At 47.7% G+C, this 19,289-nt stretch overlaps 1 protein-coding gene across 4 annotated transcripts in view; it reads right to left on the bottom strand.

Annotated features, from left to right (window-relative positions):
- Positions 1-19,289, bottom strand: part of CADPS (calcium dependent secretion activator) — a 483,222-nt gene that overhangs the window by 58,612 nt on the left and 405,321 nt on the right. For all 4 annotated transcript variants that reach the window (XM_075998810.1, XM_020284645.2, XM_075998809.1 and 1 more), the window contains one exon: positions 18,559-18,642. In XM_075998810.1, the coding sequence (XP_075854925.1) occupies positions 18,559-18,642 (84 nt within the window). The remainder of the gene's footprint in view (positions 1-18,558; positions 18,643-19,289) is intronic.

Raw genomic sequence — 19,289 nt, 5'->3', positions numbered from 1 at the left:
CTCTTGTTAGTTCAATTTTTCATCGACCACCATCCTCATGTCTAGAATGTAGGCTCTATGAGGAATGAGGCTCTCTCTCTCTCTCCCCCCTCAGTATCTACACTGCCTGGTATATAGTAGTGGCTCAATAAAAGTGTGTCAGGCTGGGCGCGATGGCTCACGCCTGTAATCCTAGCACTCTGGGAGGCCGAGGTGGGAGGATCACTCAAGGTCAGGAGTTCAAAACCAGCCTGAGGAAGAGAGAGACCCCGTCTTTACTAAAGAAAAAAATAGAAAGAAATTAGTTGGCTAACTAAAAATATATAGAAAAAATTAGCCGGGCATGGTGGCGGGTGCCTGCAGTCCCAGCTACTTAGGAGGCTGAGGCAGGAGGATCGCCTGAGCCCAGGAGTTTGAGGTTGCTGTCAGCTAGGCTGATGTCACCGCACTCTAGCCCGGGCAAAAGAGTAAGACTCTGTCTCAAAATAAATAAATAAGATAAAAAAATAAAAGTGTGCTGAGGAACGAACTTTAGAGTATGGTACTCTTTATTCAGTACCCAGGGTAGAGGCTTTGAGTACTTTCTTAAGGTTGGTTTTGGAGCTACTACACTCTTAACAGGACCATTAAGAAAAGGAAAACCAGCTGCTATCATTTCAAAAGGAAGTGGTATTTATGGCTTCTATGGGAAAAACTTAAAGGGTCGCTAATTCTTGTCCACTCTCAGCAGTACAGTGTAGGGGTAAGAGCTGGAGGTCAGGAGTCAGACACCTGGGCTGGCATGTGGTTCAATCACCTACCAGCTGGGGGCCAGGTACCGTGTTTCCCCGAAAATAAGCCCCACCCATAAAATAAGCCTTAGCAAGATTTCTAAGCATTTGCGAAATAGAAGCCCTACCCCGAAAAGAAGTCCTAGTGATGGGCGTGGCTATGAAAATAAGCCCCAGTGCTGGGCGTGGCTATGAAAATAAGCCCCAGTGCTGGGCGTGGCTATGAAAATAAGCCCTAGTGCTGGGCGTGGCTATGAAAATAAGCCCCAGTGCTGGGCGTGGCTATGAAAATAAGCCCTAGCGATGGGTGTGGCTATGAAAATCAGCCCTAGTGATGGGTGTGGCTATGAAAATCAGCCCTAGTGATGGGCATGGCTATGGAAATAAGCCCTAGTGGTGGGCGTGGCTATGAAAATCAGCCCTAGTGATGGGCGTGGATATGAAAATCAGCCCTAGTGATGGGCGTGGCTATGAAAATAAGCCCTAGTGATGGGCGTGGCTACACAGCGCATCTGCACAACCCATGCATGTCTTCGCGGAGTGGGAAAGAACACGAACAGCCCTTCTCATCCGCCCCGTGAGAGCTCTAGTGCTCGACAGGAGAGATCGGGGCCAGTGGTTCTAAAGGAAACAGAGTCGCAAGACATTCAACATGGGATTCAGGGTTTGGAGAGTGATGATGATGTTCCAGAAGAAGACGACTTCACTCTGCTTGAATCAATGTAGATGGTTGTACCGTACTTAATAAAAATAACACATCTCCTGAAAATAAGCCCTAGGGTGTCTTCTTGAGGAAAAATAAATATAAGACCCTGTCTTATTTTCGGGGGAACACGGTAATTAACCCCTCTAAGCATAAGTTTACTCTTTTGAAAATGGAGATCATGATAATAATAATAATAGTGCCCCCTTAGAGGATGGTTGTTTCGATTATTAATTTAAAAAAAATTGATGGATTTCTTAAGTGCTTGTCACATGTGGGGCACTATTCTAAGCATGTCACCTGTATTCACCCATTTAGTGCATGGAAAAGGGTTTAAGGGGCTGAGGCACGCAAACAGTTCTGTGCAGGGCCTGGCACATAGTGCGTGTTTAATTAGTGTGGGGCATTATTTTTATACGCCTTTTCCCTCTACCTCCCAAGGGGCTGATTTGATGGGCCAGGTTTCAGGGCACTGGCTGGGTGACGTTTCTTAGTGAGTGGTGTCATTAAGCCTCACGTATCTGCCACGTGGGACACTGCCCGTTTCCTGGTCGGAATGCGTCAGGTGACAGCGTGTGACTTCATCTGCAGTAGGGTGGCCTGGCCGTCCTATTTCCTCTCTTCTTTACTGCCCATGTGCCAGCTGTGGACCAGACCCCTCTCTGTCTCTCTCTCTGATTCTGTCTCTCTCCAGCTCGCTGGGCCTAACCTCTTCCAAAGAGATCCCCGGAGACCAAGGTGGCCCCGTCGAGCTCTCTGCTCGGGGTTGGGGACCTGAAGTCCTGTCCACGTTGTGACAGCCTGTTTCCAAACAGGCTTGCCACCCGTTCTGTCGGTCGCCCCCTGTATGCACGCGCTACTCCCTCGCTGGGAAATGGAGTCTTGTTCCTCCACCCGCCCTAAATCTGGCCTGGCCTGTGACTGGTTTGGGAAATGGAACGCAATGGAGGTGACACCAGGCCAGTTCTGAGTCGAGTCTCCAAGGGGACTGGCAGCTTCTGCTTCCTCACTCTTCAAAGCCAGTTGTCAGGCGGGTGTGACTGCCCTAAGTCTACCATGCTGCAGGAAACCCACGGCACACGGATAAGGATGGCAGGAGGAGGCCCCGTCGTGGGAGAAAGAAGCCACATGGAGACACTATCAGACATGCAGGCCCGGCCCGGCCCGCTCCCAGGGAAGGAGTCAACAGCCCAGACTCTGGGGTTGGGCTGCTTGGGTCAAAGTCTAGCTCAGCTACTCAGTAGACAAGTTACTCAACCTTCCCATACCTCATTTTTCTCACCTGTAAAATACGATAATAGTATTCTTCATAAGGTTGTGGAATTATTATTAATAATCATTATTAACAATACTAATTATTATATTATATTAATATAATATTAATATATTATTAATATTAATATATTATTATTATTAATATATCATTATTAATAATGATTATTGATTATTATGAGTTCTTAGAATAGTTCCTGGGGCATAGTAAGAACTATGTGTCAGCCATCATTATTATTTTTACTGGAAAATCAGATTGTTCTAGCTAATTGCACCTGTGTATTAAGGGTGGTCTGACCCTGCACTATCCAACAGCCACAAGTGGGCAATTTAAATTTAAATTTACATGAATTGGCCCCGTGCGGTGGCTCACACTTGTAATCCTAGCACTACGGGAGGCCAAGGCGGGAGGATCGCTCAAGGTCAGGAGTTCGAAACCAGCCTGAGCAAGAGCGAGACCCTATCTCTACTATAAATAGAAAGAAATTAATTGGCCAACTAAAAATATATAGAAAATAATTAGCCGGGCATAGTGGCGAGTGCCTGTAGTCCCAGCTACCCGGGAGGCTGAGGCAGGAGCATCGCTTGAGCCCAGGAGTTTGAGGTTGCTGTGAGCGAGGCTGACACCACGGCATTCTAGTCTGGGCAACAGAGTGAGACTCTGTCTCAAAAAAAAGAGAGAGAAATAGCAATATAAGAATAGTACTAGGAGCTCTGGGGATAAAACAATTATTTAAAGGGTCCCTTCTGAAGGAAAGGATTGAAAGCAGAAAGGGGTAGGGCAGAGAACTATTGCTTTTTCTTTAAAAAAAATGAATGTTTCTATACTATTTCATTTTTTAACCATGTGCTTAACATTACTTTCATCAAAAATTATTGAAAAAAATACAAAGGTGATAGAATTCTCAACACTCTAGTGGAGAAAGGTATTTTGTGGGAAGAACCTATCTTTCCCAGGATAACTTTCTCCAAGTCTCTGGTTTGATGAAATCATGGTTTGGCCTAGCACTCTGGGAGGCCGAGGTGGGCAGATCGCTTGAGGTCAGGAGTTCGAAACCAGCCTGAGCGAGACCCTCCATCTCTACTAAAAAATAGAAAGAAATTAATTGGCCAACTAAAAATACATAGAAAAAATGAGCCAGCCATAGTGGCGCATGCCTGGAGTCCCATCTACTCGGGAGGCTGAGGCAGGAGGATCGCTTGAGCCCAGGAGTTTGAGGTTGCTGTGAGCGAGGCTGACGCCATGGCACTCACTCTAGCCTGGGCAACAAAGCGAGACTGTCTCAAAAAAAACCCAAAAAACAAAAATAAAAAGAAATCGTGGTTTGGAGACACATCCTCTACAAAGACAAAAACCCAAACCTAACAGAACCTCCCTCGATACATCATCTGGGTGCTCTAAGTGCATCTTGGGAAGACGGATGCATTGCAAGTGCCAACTGAGGGACCGACTGCTTGGGCGAGACAGACTGTGCGGGTGGGCGGGTGTTCTGGGACTGCGTGTGCGGGTGAACAGTTGAGCAAACCTCGGTGGCTCCTGCTTGGGGCCAAGTGACAATTACAGGGAAGGCCCCTTCCGACACTTCGCGAGGACCGGAGAGAAACACAAGCCTTGGAGTGAATCTGGGATCATTCACAGACAACGTGATGGGGTCCCAGAGCTCTGTCACCAGGAAGGCTGGAATGTCTTAGTTGCTTGCCAAAGATCGCTGGTGTCCTGGGCCCATTGATGTGCGGGTAAGCCCTGGGTTACACGCTACATGGACATACAACATGCATCACCAGGACATTGGCCCTCGATTCTCTTTTTTTAAGGAGGGCCAGAGTTTTTAAACGCTGTTTTTACAGATGTTGGAATCGTGACATCAAAAATTTCTCATGGCTGGGCGAGGTGGCTCACGCCTGTCATCCTAGCACTCTGGGAGGCAGAGGTGGGAGGATCACTCAAGGTCAGGAGTTCAAAACCAGCCTGAGCAAGAGCGAGACCCCGTCTCTACTATAAATAGAAAGAAATTAATTAGCCAACTAATATATATAGAAAAAAAATTAGCCGGGCATGGTGGCACATGCCTGTAGTCCCAGCTACTCAGGAGGCTGAGGCAGGAGGATCTCTTGAGCGCAGGAGTTTGAGGTTGCTGTGAGCCAGGCTGACGCCATGGCACTCACTCTAGCCTGGGCAACAGAGTGAGACTCTGTCTCAAAAAAAAGAGAGGAAAAAAATTCTCATGAGTAGCTCAATAGAGGTCCATTGCTGAGAAAAATGATCACTGGCTTCCAAAATTTGATTCGCAATTGAAAGAAAAGAGTCAAACATTGAGATGTTTACAAACAGGGTTTCCCTAAGTTTCCTATACATGGGAATGGTGTTAAAGACATCTCAGATGGCCAGGCGCCATGGCTTACGCCTGTAATCCTAGCACTCCGGGAGGCCGAGGTGGGAGGATTGCTCAAGGTCAGGAGTTCAAAACCAGCCTGAGCAAGAGCGAGACCCCATCTCTACTAAAAATAGAAAGAAATTAATTGGCCAACTAGAAATATATATAAAAAAATTAGCTGGGCATGGTGGCGCATGCCTGTAGTCCCAGCTACTTGGGAGGCTGAGGCAGAAGGATGGCTTGAGCACAGGAGTTTGAGGTTGCTGTGAGCTAGGCTGATGCCACGGCACTCTAGTCCGGGCAACACAGTGAGACTCTGTCTCAAAGAAAACCAAAAAAACAACAACTCAGATAATGGAAAAGACAATATTGGCCAAGTCACGACTCTTACTCCTGCTTTCTCCATTATTGGCTATAGGACCTTCAGAAAAGCAGTAAATTGGTCAGATTTCTCATAACCAATAAAAAAAATAGGTAATACCTGATATATAGTCATATATGAACATACATGGATGTATTTACTCGTGATTGAATGCTTAGTTTACACTATCTTATTCAAGCCGTACAGGAACTCGTGCCCTCGTTTTGCAAATGAAGAACCTGGCTGGGTTCAGAGGGGTTAAGTTGCTTTCCTAGGGGCACACAGTTAAGGAGTGGCAGAGCTAGGATTCGAACCCTAGTGCATCTGACTTCTAAGGATTCTCTACTGCATCGTGCTGGCCCTAGACCGCCCTACCTTTCCACAAGATGATGCATCAGTGCGTGAAGGTAAAAGTCTTATGATGACTGTGGAAGTATCTTGAAAAGCAAAAAGTGCTGTAACATTCACCTACCCCACGAGTAAGACCTCATGCCCAACTACCTAACTGGCACGGATGTTTGGAAATGACCTCCGGGAACCACCGCCCAGCCTCACAGGGGCCCCGGGGAAGGTGGGAGAGAGAGCCCAGGCCTTCCTGCAAAGCATCCTTAGGCAAAAGCACGAAAACCGAGTTGCAGGGCTGCTCGACGATTGCACCAGGCTTCCGTGCACGTCCATAAATATTGATTGTGATTAAACTATTATCATAGTAATGAGGGTAATAATGCCTCCTACGGCCCATCCCACCACACCGCTCAAAGTCCCTACACCTCAAAGGGCTGCTGGCACTGCTGGAGGGCTGGGCAAGAGCAGGGAAACATTCTCTATTAGGCAGAAGCATTCTGTTCCGTGCCCGGTTAGGAGCCGCTGCCTCATTAACGCGGAGAATTGTTCTCATCTCCTGTTGTTCAGCGTCCTGTGCTCGGAGAGGAGATCCAGGAAGTGTGTGTTCTCATCTCCCCCACCCCCCGCCCCCCGGGGCTTCCGAACAGATGCCCCATTGAAGTAGACCCGGTTTTTTCCTTCTAGCTTCCTCCATGTCTGTCCCAATCCTTCATTCCCACAGAGGATTTCTGCTCCTTCACACCCACCCTCCTCCTGATGCCTCTGAGACTTAACAGTGCTTCCGGGCTTGCTCTTCGCCCGGCTCCAGGCGAAGCAATTTATTTACAAGTGATCAACCCTCACAATGGCGCCTGAGATGATCATCGTCACTTACAGATGAGGAAACTGAGGCTGGGAGAGGTTAAACGACTTCCTTCCTGAAAGACCCACAGCTGTGGTTCGTGTCCTTTGCCACAACGAATGGGCGCAGAGTGCAATGTACGGGGGACGGGCACGCTTATAGCTCTGGTGTGGGCGAGGGAAAGGCATTATATGCAATCAAAATGTTTGTGCCCCCGTAATATTTTGAAATTAAAAAAAAAAAAAAGAAAGAAAAAAGGAAAAAAAAAAAAAAGGACCCAGAGCTAGCGGGATCACAGAGCTGGCATTTCGACACGGGTCCCTTGGACTCCAGGGCTTGCCCTCTCTGTGGCCACGTGGCATCCTTTCTCCTTTCGTCCATTTTACGTGACACCCTCTCATTTTAGGAGAAAATCGGAAGTGCAAACTGCAGAGTTTTAATTCTGTAAAATCTCCAGGCAGGCATGTAGGTTTACTTTTGTTGATGGTAAGTGGAGGCCCCGGCCCGCCTCTGGCATTTTCGGGTTTTGCTTTGCCGTTTGGAGCATCTCTCAGAAGGCCAGTGGAATGCAAGCTCCAAGGGGACAAGGCCTTTGTCTTTCCCATGGCCTTGGTGCTCAGCAAGGGAGGCTGCATGAAGTCGTCACCTGGAATTCCTGATGTCCTTCTCTTTTTGCCCCAGGCTGCTTTAGGCTGCACTTGAAGGTCTAAATTAGGGGTCCTCAAACTTTGTAAACAGGGGGCCAGTCCACTGTCCCTCAGACCGTTGGAGAGTGCGCACTGTGGGCCCGGGACGAGTCGGCTGCTAAGCAGGACAGGCAGCGGGGGCAAAAACACCTGGTGGCAGGCCAGATAAATGTGCACTTGGCAGGCTGCATGTGGCCCGTGGGCCGTAGTTGTAAGACCCCTGGTCTAAATTGTTCATGTCACCGTTGCCAATGACCAATGACAGTTTGTCTACCAAAGGCAGCCCTGGCCTGTTACACAGTGGCGAGGTTGTTGTTTTTCCCCCCTTTATTTTCATGTTCTTAGGTAAAGAGTGGAGAAAACAAACAAATGGAGTTAGGTGGTCTGGGTTCTACTGACCTAGCTGTGCAAGTCGCTTGCCTTCTCTGGCCTCGGTTTCCACGACTACAAAACGAGGTCCCTAGAAAGTGTCAGCGCTTTTCCAACTTCCGGCATGGATGCCACCTTCCTGATTTGGGCTGTAGCCCATGTGCCATCTGTCCTATACTTAGTTAATATTCCTCCTTAAATTGGCCCACTTTAAAAGTAATTATAAAAGGCAACTTGTATTGCTGCCGTAAATGAAAAATCAATAAGAAAAAGGGTGAAAATAAATGCAATATAAAGTCATGAAATTCTAGGTAAGGTAGGGGTCCTCAAACTACGGCCCTCGGGCCACATGCCACCTGCCCAGGACATTTATCCGGCCCTCCTCTGGGTGTTTTTGCTACTGCTGCCTGTCCTGCTTAGCAGCCGGCTCGTCCCGGGCCCACAGTGCGCACTCTCCAATGGTCTGAGGGACAGTGACCTGGCCCCCTGTTTACAAAGTTTGAGGACCCCTGATAAAGCATGCTTGCCTGCTAAGAGTGCCGAGCCTAAGGTCTTGTCCCCTCTACCCCTCTGTGACATACGAAAATTGGAAATTTGTAGAGAAATGTGAAACAAAGACAAGCACTAAATGGAAACTTTCTCCTTGGTATAAGGATAAGGAGGGAAACGGAATTGAAAAGGATACAACCCTCTTATAACACGCTTGGTCTTAAATGCTCAGTTTCTGCAGCATCTAACAGGAGTGTCATCTCAGGCACCACGTGGCACACGTCCTGTGCTTGGGAAATACGCAGTAGTATGCGGCTGAAAGGCTCTCTCTCAAAAAGTGAAGCCCTATTCGGTAGTGTTCACCAAATGCTCCCGCCGTGGTCAGTTTCAGGCCACCAATGTGACGTCCCTAACTTTGGGGACAGGAGGAGATGCAGAAGTTTGGCTCTCACTTAGCAGGTAGGAGCTGAGCAGATTCCAGCACACCCCTGGAAACACCGCTCAGAAAATCTAGAGAGTTCCTTCTATTGTAGGCACTCTAGACGGTAACTTCCAGACAACAGAGATACGGTTTCTTTTTTTAATGTTTCTATCTCTGTAACTCCTAGTTCAGTAATTTACTTGTAGCAGCCATTGAAAACAGGACTGATCGCTGATTAACTGATTCTAGTATTCAGCACTTAGTGATAGAACTACACTAGTAATCACAGTAACAATGATATCTAACAAGCACTGAATGCTTATTCCATTCCCCATTTCCTCATTTAATTGCAACAACACCACAGAATGTAGCTCTTATTATTCCCATTTTATGGATCAGCAAAATCAGAGGTTGACTGATCTGTCCAAGATTACACTATAGTAAGGGGTGGAACTAGACAAACAAGAAACCTCAGTGCATATTGAAATCAACCTGAGTCAAACCAAAATTTGCTTGGAGAATGGGATATTAAATTCTGAATTAAGCAAACAGTTTGACTCATAAAGAGGTATTCTAGAGACCATGTGTGAATGAAAAATTCTTAGAGAATTAAAACACAAAATGCTGAAAATATACTAAACATAATGGAAAATATCTTTGCTGTATCAATTTTTTTTTTTTTTTTTGAGACAGAGTCTTGCTCTGTTGCCCAGGCTAGAGTACCATGGCATCAGCCCAGCTCACAGCAACCTCAAACTCCTGGGCTCAAGCGATCCTCCTGCCTCAGCCTCCCGAGTAGCTGGAACTACAGGCATGCACCACCATGCCCGGCTAATTTTTTCTATATATTGTTAGTTGTCCAGCTAATTTCTTTCTATTTTTAGTAGAGATGGGGTCTCACTCTTGCTCAGGCTGGTCTTGAACTCCTGACCTTGAGCGATCCTCCCGCCTCGGCCTCCCAGAGTGTCTATCAAATTTTTGGATAGAAGAATATGCTGAAAGATAAGTCATACAATCTTGTTACAGATAATGCTTTGAGTTGCTTATAGGAGAAATGACTGGTATGCTAAGACTGAACAGGTGGGAAAACACTCAGTTAAAAGCACCAAGGTCATTTAAAACTTATGACAGTTTTGGATAATTTGATGGTAAGGCTAAGAATGGCTATTTATGCAGTGCCTGCTACCTGCCAGGTGTTACACCTACTGCTCACTTTAATTTTAATTAGAGAATTTAATTAGAGAATTATCCCAATGGCTCTCTGAAGTAGCTGTCAACATTCCCATTCTACAGATGGAGAAACTGAGGCTCAGAAACGATCAATAACCTGCCCATATTTCTGTTCAGTCCGGGCTTCAGGATCACATCTCTATTTTTATCTTAATCACTCTTTAACTTTCTGGTGATAAGCTTCCCACTGCATGTGGCCTGGAGGTCAGGGTAGACATCTACAACTTTTAATTTCACAACAATTATTTCCTGTTTGAAGCCGCGTACATATTCATTAGGTGTTGCTCTCGTAGGTGGCATTTCTGTGATCTGGTCGCTTTAACACCTCGCTGTCTGAAGCAAATACAGTGTCTGTCTTATGTTTGCTTTGAAAGGTACTCAGCTGCCCACTACAAAATACTAAGGGAGATGGTTCACAGTGGATGCTTCTCTTTTTTCTTCTGGAAGGCCACGTGGAGGGGTTGATCTGGACAGCAGGTGTGTTAATTGTCAACTGCATTTTCAAGGCGTCACGGGGCAAGAAGGATGTCCTACCAGGCGATAGATAACATGATCTGTCACAGACCCCAAAGCGGATGTCACATTCCGAAACGCTAGGGGGTGGCTGATGAAAGAAGTCAGTAGAAGACACGGCAGATCGGTGTTTCATGATTCTATATAACTTTTTAGGGTTGCAATGTTTTTCTTTTGTCGGTCCATGAGAATGTAATACATTAGAAGACGCAAGTGGTGGCTTATTGAGCCACCTTCTGATGGTGGTGGACAACTTCAGTGTCAGGAAGACCACAGAGAGCAAGGTCTCTCTGTAAACCCTCAACTTCTCTAGCTTAATCGATTCTGGCAAATTCCCTGCTTAGTACCCTGAATTTCCATACCAGGGGCAAACTCCTTCATGATCCTGCCTAGCTCTTTAATCTCATCCCTGTCATTTCTCTCCTGCTCTGGTTTTTCCCTGAGCCACAAGGAACTTCCAGTCCCTAGCATGTCCTAGACCAGGCGTCTTCAAACTACAGCCCGAGGGCCACATTCGAGTGTTTTTGCCCGTTTGTGTTTTGACTTCAAAATAAGATATGTGCACTGTGCATAGGAATTTGTTCATAGTTTTTTTTTAAACTATAGTCTGGCCCTCCAACGGTCTGAGGGACAGTGAACTGAACCCCTGTTTAAAAAGTTTGAGGACAACTGGGACCTAGACCTTCCCTGTTTCCTTCATGTTTTTGTATCTTCTTTGTTCTTTTTTTGCCAGGCAAAATTCTACTTTTTTTTTTTTTGAGACAGAGTCTCACTTTCTTGCCCAGGTTAGAGTGAGTGCCGTGGCGTCAGCCTAGCTCACAGCAACCTCAAACTCCTGGGCTCAAGCGATCCTCCTGCCTCAGCCTCCCGAGTAGCTGGGACTACAGGCATGCACCACCATGCCCGGCTATGTTTTTCTATATATTTTTAGTTGGCCAATTCATTTCTTTCTATTTTTAGTAGAGACAGGGTCTTGCTCTTGCTGAGGCTTATTTTGAACTCTCGACCTTGAGCGATCCTCCCACCTCGGCCTCCCAGAGTGCTAGGATTATAGGAGTGAGCTGCTGCACCCAGCTTACTTTCTGAGATTGAGGTCTCAGCTCAAATGTCATTTCCTCCAATGGCCTCCCAGATGAGGTTAGGTCCCTTTGGTCTACAGTTGAACTGCACTGGCTACTTCTCTCTCTCTGAATTATCACCACACTTGTAAATTACTTGTTCAGAATATAGCTCCCTCGTGAGAATTTACAATAAAAGGCATTGATCCTCTTAGTCACCGCTAAGCCCTTATTGTCTATCTAGCACCATAGTAGGCACTCAATAAACATGCGTTGAATGAAGGACTAATGTAATACTGATGGTTATCTGGAAAGTGCAAAGGAAGTGGGGAATTTTGAATGCCTGTTATTTTGGTGTTATTATAAAACCGGCTGGCTGGTGGGTAAATTATTTATAAAGTAGTTTTGCCGGTAAGATGTGAAATATATAGACAACTCTTTCCCTTAGGAATGATACCAGTTGGTTGGTAGTCCCTGGAAGAGTTGTGATTTGACTTCATTTCTGGGTTTCTGTGCATCCGTGGAAAAATATTCTGCTGATAATAAAGGGAAGAAATGAAGGTGGAGTCTTAGCAGCTCTGGGACTTTGGATAAATCACTCAACCCCCTTCAACTATAAAATGGGAATAATAATTAAATCTATCCCATAGACTGACTGTGAGCATCAAATGAGAAAATGCACGTAAAATCCCATAGCTCAGTGAGTGGCACATAGTACATGCTCAATAAATAGCTATCAGCTAGTACTACCACGGTTGGTGCTTTTGGCCAAGGCCGGCACCTTCACTCGGAAATGCAGAAGCCAACTGACTTAAATCACATGAACTTGGCAGCTGATAATTCAAAGATGTTACCCTCTGCAGGGAGACCCCAAATCTCTCGGTCTGTATCACCCAGCGTCGGCCCGCACTGCAAAGAGCCCTAAAGCCAAAGCCAAAATGAAACACCTTCAAAGAAACCCCTACGAACACTCGCTCCACTCTAAAATTCAAACTCCTGCCTGACCAAAACGTTCCGTGAACAGAAGTGAATTCCCTTGATCCGGTTCTGGCTTTTGACCTAGGTGGCAATTTTTTTTTTTTTTTTCTACAGGAGCATAGCAGGAGCTCTGCCCCCAAAACAGTTGATGCCCGTGGACACTAACGCCAACCCTGGTCGCAGATTCCAGGGGGAAGAAGCAGACCTATCTCCCTCCCTCCCTCCCTCCCTCCTTTCTTCCTTTCTTTCTTTCTTTTTTGAGACAGAGTCTCACTCTGTTGCCCAGCTAGGATGCCGTGGCGTCAGCCTCGCTCACAGCAACCTCCAACTCCTGGGCTCAAGCGATCCTCCTGCCTCAGCCTCCCGAGTAGCTGGGACTACAGGCATGCGCCACCATGCCCGGCTAATTTTTTCTCCATATATTTTTAGTTGTCCAATTACTTTCTTTCTATTTTTAGTAGAGACGGGGTCTCGCTCTTGCTCAGGCCGGTCTTGAACTCCTGACCTTGAGCAATCCTCCCGCCTCGGCCTCCCAGAGTGCTAGGATGACAGGCGTGAGCCACCGCGCCCGGCCTGCTTTGTTTCATTTCTAAGTGGCAGAACAATTAAAACGCTGGCAAAAGGGAAACAGGGCGAATGAGGGTAATCTGAGACAAAGAAGACTGGATGGACGTACAGCAGGTTTTGGGCTCCTGATAGCTCTAAAATATGCTTTCTTTTCCCTATCCCAAGTGGCTCCATGTTCTGTTGTGAGCACCTCCAGTGGATTTGATTCCTGGGAGGATCTTGGCCGAGTTCTAAGGGGCTTCAGAGGACTCGATGTAACTGTTCCTTTCTGCTTTGGGCTGAGGACTGGGCTTCTAGAAGCTCCAGCGATCCGTGGGGGGAGCATTCAGGTCAAGCCGGGGCGGGGGAGTGGGGGTGGGGCTAAACCTCTCTGAACCTCAATTTCAACATCTGCAGAAGAGCCTCGCTGGAAAGGGATCATTCCAAGGATCCAACAGGAAAAATACATTTAAAGCACTTAGGTTTGTGCCAGGCACTTAGCAAGTGTTTAAGGAGTAGGAGCTGGAGCTCTTATAGCTATTTTAGACTCTCGAAATTCATCTAATATAACCAGCGTCATGTTACAGCGAAGGAAATTAAAAGCCAAGATGGAGTCCCTTGCCCCAGGTCCACAGCTCCTGATAAGGTGCAGGACTGGGGGTCCATCCCAGACACCCCTGCTCTGAGCTGTCTGACTGCACCCACTAACTCCCAGGATTCGTTCGGCCCCGGTCAGCTCTTCAGTGACCCACAGTTCTCGAACTTTCCACCTTTGCCCCCTGCCAGCCGAGTCTCCACCCTCAACATCCTCTCAATCTCTTTTTTTTTTTTTTTTTTTTTTTGAGACAGAGTCTCGCTTTGTTGCCCAGGCTAGAGTGAGTGCCGTGGCGTCAGCCTAGCTCACAGCAACCTCAAACTCCTGGGCTCAAGTGATCCTTCTGCCTCAGCCTCCCGGGTAGCTGGGACTACAGGCATGCGCCACCATGCCCGGCTAATTTTTTTATATATATATCAGTTGGCCAATTAATTTCTTTCTATTTATAGTAGAGACGGGGTCTCGCTCTTGCTCAGGCTGGTTTTGAACTCCTGACCTTGAGCAATCCGCCCGCCTCGGCCTCCCAAGAGCTAGGATTACAGGCGTGAGCCACAGCGCCCGGCCTATCCTCTCAATCTCTTGAACCCTGTTCATGTTGCTTCCAAAATAGCCTGCAAGAAATGCCTCCTCCTCTCCTGCCTCGTGGCTAATGCAGCTGCTGCTCTTTCTAGAAGATTCTCCCTGGTCTTTACCTTTGGCTGGCTCCTTCAAGTTTGAGCTCACATCTCCTCCGCAGACAGACCCGGCCCAACGACCCCCCTGGCTGGAGTCACCCCGCCCTGCCCACTTGCTCCTGCCCTCTGGTTACGTCGTCCTGCGAGAGACGCTTCCGGCACTGGCTACCTACCGTTCCTTCCTTCTTTATTTCCTGTCTCCCTTACTAAACATGAGCTCCAAAAGGGCAGAGAAGACGTCTTCCTTGATCACTGCTGTGTCCCTAGCACCTAGCCCAATACGTGGCACATAGGTGCTCAGTAGATCTAAGCTGGGTGAATGAGTGAATGAATGAATGAATGAGTGAAGTCCAAAATCAGTGTACTATGCAACACCTGGACAGGACCTGCTGGCTTGTCCCCCCTTCCTGGCCTCCTAAAAGAACAGCGAGAGGCTACCCGCAAGACAGGGACCCTTCCAAACAGGCTTCCCCCGCAAAAGCACATCTTGCAGTCAAGGGAGATGGGCGGATGGCTGCTAATCGCGCCTTCCAACTGGGCTGATCTTTGGAAAGTTCGAGAGGCGCCTGCCTCCCCAAATCCCGGGCTGCTGCGGCTGCTGAGGGTGGGGAGGGAGGAGAAGGGGGTGCGCGCTTGGGCGCCTCTCGGGCTGGCAACGGAGAAGCCACGTCCCCTCCTCCCTCCCTGCTCCTCCCCCCCCCCAGCTCCTCTCCAAGAGAGGAAGCTATGCAGATGGAGCCGAGAAATAAATATTCCTGCCTGCTCGGTGCAGACGTTTTCCAAAATGTCTGGCTTGGACCACGGAATCAAGCCCACCCAGGAAAGGAGGCGCTCAGCGGGAGAAAGAGGGGGAAAGGGTGGCATAGTTGCCGGTGCTCGCTCGTCAGCTTTCTGGGGGGCAGAGCACATGGCTCGGGCTTGGCAGGCCCGCGGAGGTGGGGACGTGGTAAGTGCACAGTAATACTTGAAGAACTGAATCAGAAACGGGTGCGGAGCTGCGGAGACGGTGCCAGGCGCCGGCTCTAGCTCCGCGCCTTCGCAAGGTCGCCTAAGACTCACAGCTGGTTCTTGGGTGGCCTTGAAAGCTCCGTTCCACCACTACCTGCTGCCCCTGTGCAGCTCTTCCCCCCCCTGCTCCTCTCCTGCAGGGAAATCAACACACCTGGGCTGCAGGAAGCCGCTCGAAGGCCCTTTGGAATCGGGGCAGGAGCTCAGAAATCCACGCGTGGAGACATTTCTGCCACCTCTGAGCACAGCTTGCCCCCACCCCCACCCCCCATGCTGGAGCGCTGGCGGGAGACGAGAACATGGGCTGCAAATGATAAGTGGGTGCTTTTGGCCTGGAGATGGCCAAGTGTGGGGGAGAAGTGTCACTAAGAAGGGAAGTCACAGGCCCAGCAGCAGGCACCAGAGCGTTCCGCATTTCGGTGCCTCTGCTAGGCATTCTGTGAGGCTGCAAAATGTCTCAGGAAAGAGAGAGAGAGAGAGAGGAGAGGATGGGAGTTTCAGCTGGGAACACTCTGCACAGGATGCCCTGGGGCTTCCTGGCTTCTCACCCTCCCGTCAGCCTCCCCGGGACTAAGTTCTTGCTATTGCTGCCACCAGACCGCCCTGCTGGCAGCCCTCTTGGAAGGTCAGCAGTCAGGGTGGCACGCCCTGGGTGGATTGGATTCTGCTCAATCAAGGGCACAGGGGCATTCCTGGGTTTCCCAAGTTCAAGCCCAGTGCAGGAAAGACAGTCGCTCCAAAGGAAAACTCATAAGAAAGCCATGTCTCCAGTGGGTGTCAGGGGAACATTTTCCAGAAATGTCGCATTTGATTCTGTCTCTTTTCACCATTGCCACCGCTTTGCTGAGGAATGAAACGTTGTCTAATATTTCCCACTCATGTGCCCTGAATCCTCCTTTACGAATCTTCCCCGCTCACTTGCCCATCTGCCTTCCAGCGCCAGGCAATTGCCAGCTCAATCCCACTCTCTCCTGGAAGCCGTTCGGTGGTGGGGAGAGCTGGCAGGACACCTAGGCTCCTGTCCCCGCTCTGCCCATTGCTGTGTGACCTTAGACAAATGACTCCCCCTCTCTGGGCCCTGGTTTCTTTGTTTGTGAAAGGCGTGGGTTTGGATAGGTTTCCTTTCAGCTGTGATACATTATGGGTGGTTCCACAGAGTGACATTGGGTAGAATTCTTATTGTCACCGTCCCTTTCCCACCCCACCTTGGCCAACAAGCTGCGGGATAGGGGCCATCACACCTCTGGGGCGTGTGAGTTCAACCCTTATACCTAGGAAGGTCAGCGCCGCACGTGAAAATAAGCTGGACGCACAGATACGTGGATGCTGTCTGGAAACTACTTTAAATGTTTTCAGTTTATATTTCCCTTAATTCCCAGGAAGATTAATGTACGGGTTGGGGAAAGATCAAAGTAGGGTATATTTGGAAACAGGTCACATGCAAGTATGTCTGCATCTTACAATTCCCATATTTGTTACCTTTTATTTTATTTTATTTTATTTTTTTGAGACAGAATCTCACTCTGTTGCCCAGGCTAGAGTGCTGTGGCATCAGCCTCGCTCACAGCAACCTCCAACTCCTGGGTTCAAGGGATCCTCCTGCCTCAGCCTCCCGAGTAGCTGGGACTACAGGCATGCACCACCATGCCCGGCTAATTTTTTTTCTCTATATATTTTTAGTTGGCCAATTAATTTGTTTCTTGTTTTAGTAGAGACAGGGTCTAGCTCTTGCTCAGGCTGCTTTTGAACTCCTGACCTTGAGCTAGCCTCCCACCTCGGCCTCCCAGAGTGCTAGGATTACAGGCGTGAGCCACCGCGCCCGGCCTACCTTTTATTAATAATAACTGTCAGTTATTGAGGTCTGCTATGAGCTAGGACTATGTTAAGCTGTTCAGCTACATTATTACCCTGACAGCAGCTCATTACGGAAGACCTGATCCATCCTGCCCTCTCATATAGATAAAAAAAACTGAGGCTCAGAGAGAATGACCCACTTGCTTGAGATCATACAGCTGGCATTAACTACCAATACTAATTAATATTGGCAATAGGATTTGAGCCTGGTTCTGTTGGATTCCAAAGACAATGATAGGCTATCCACTACCCAGTGTGGGGCCTTGTCTTGGCATTCAACACCCATCTGGGAGATTCTTCCTATAATGAGGCTGTTTTAAAGACCCATAGGTAGTGGGTCCTAAATTGGCTGCTTGTCCTATGGCATTGCCAGAGGGAAACAGCTGGTCTCAGAGCCAGCAGGAACCTGCTGTCAGAAATGACACGGAAGGTCGCAGCTGTGGTGTTTGCTTAGCACGGGGAAGGCTGGGAGAACCGGGACCCTGACCCAGCCCCTCTATGGGGACCATCGCCGTTGATCATTTATCTACAGAAAATACGGCTGGCTTCTGCCCTGCATCCTCTACCTCACTTCTATGCCCTCGTCCAAATCTGGCACGGAATTGGTAAAGAACTTTCAGAATTGGTAAAGAACTAGATCATCCACTGCAGACGTTGTGAACTCAAATGGCTCCCAGATAGGTACGTGAACGAACGAAACAGCCAGAAGAAGGCTTGCAAACACAGGGCCAGTCTACAGAGATGACCCAGGGGTCCTCAAACTTTTTAAACATGGGGGGGCCAGTCCACTGTCCCTCAGACCGTTGGAGAGTGCGCACTGTGGGCCCGGGACGAGTCGGCTGCTAAGCAGGACAGGCAGTGGTGGCAAAAACACCGGGCGGGCCGCACGTGGCCCTTGGGCTGTAGTTTGAGGATGCCTGAGTCCTAGACCCAGCTCCAGCAGGCTGTTGTGACACACACGCACAGGTTTCTCTCCCTGTAATACAGACTTCTCTGTGAAGTCTCCTGATTTTTAAGTGTGGGTAACTAATTCGGTTAGGAAGAATGCACTCCACGCAGTGAGGATCATAGAAAACATGTTTGCAACCCTATCTGATCTGCAGGTCTCCACCTGCAATCCCTAAAAGTAATTTTCTTTATTTGCAGATGAGGAAATGGTGGCCCACGTTAAGTAATTTGCCCGAGACAGCTAAGGCGGGCTGAGGCAGCAAACTCTTTGGATACAGACATACAGAGATGTGTGTGTGTACATAGACATACACACGCATTGCACATTCACAAATGAAAGAGAAAAATGACACTAGATTACCGGCTATCACGAAATGTCCTGCTTGTTTGCTTAGTGTTAACATCACACGCATTAATAGGTGGCTGTAATTCACACCCGTGTACCCGAAACAACATGACACAATAGCACCCCTCCCTCAAACCGAACCCAAATGGAAATTTAAAAAAAAAAAAAACCAGCAGAGAAAGAAGCTCTTTACTTACGGTAAATGACAGAAAAGAAGAAAACAAAGTCCCTTCGTCATATCTCGATAATTTTGCCAGTACTCCTTCCAAGATAGTAACGAACTAGGAAGACAGCAAAAAAGAAAAAAAAAAATTATTATTTCAAACCATCATCGTGCACGATAAAGAACAACATTTCCCAAACACACAGAGGCCGGGATCGAGCCCTCTGCTCATTTCTGCATTCTATTATTCGATCCCCGTCTTCGGAGAACGGAGTAGACTGGCTTTACATGGAAATATTTGACTTATCCGGCTTTCTCTTCATTATTATGTGATTGCAAATATAGAGTGTTACAGAAGTGCAAAGTGACAAAATATTATTGAGTTGCATATAGCATGCGATAATATTAAATGCACTTTTTAAAATCCAAAACTGCGCAAAGCAGTTTTTACGTTACATATTAGCACTACATTTAATCCAATCTATTTTTATTTGTATTTTATCAGTAATTTGGGGGAAACAGAAGTTTAGCACTGGCAAATATAAATGTCTTCCCATTCAGCATTACTTAGTTAAAATTCTATAATTCATGAGGGTGACTGAAATAGCTTTATCTGACTTTTATGTTTTATTATGACTCTCACTGCATGTGAAACTAGAGGAAAAGAGGTTTTCATGATGGCAGAATTCCTTATTACCGTTTAACTTTCTGTATTTAAAAATTTAACTTTGTCAGTGCTGCAAAACAAAACAAACATTTCCTGCA

This window comes from Microcebus murinus, chromosome 30, assembly GCF_040939455.1.
Source record: "Microcebus murinus isolate Inina chromosome 30, M.murinus_Inina_mat1.0, whole genome shotgun sequence".
NCBI classification, from domain to species: domain Eukaryota; kingdom Metazoa; phylum Chordata; class Mammalia; order Primates; family Cheirogaleidae; genus Microcebus; species Microcebus murinus.
This window is presented reverse-complemented; position numbering and strand designations above follow the sequence as displayed.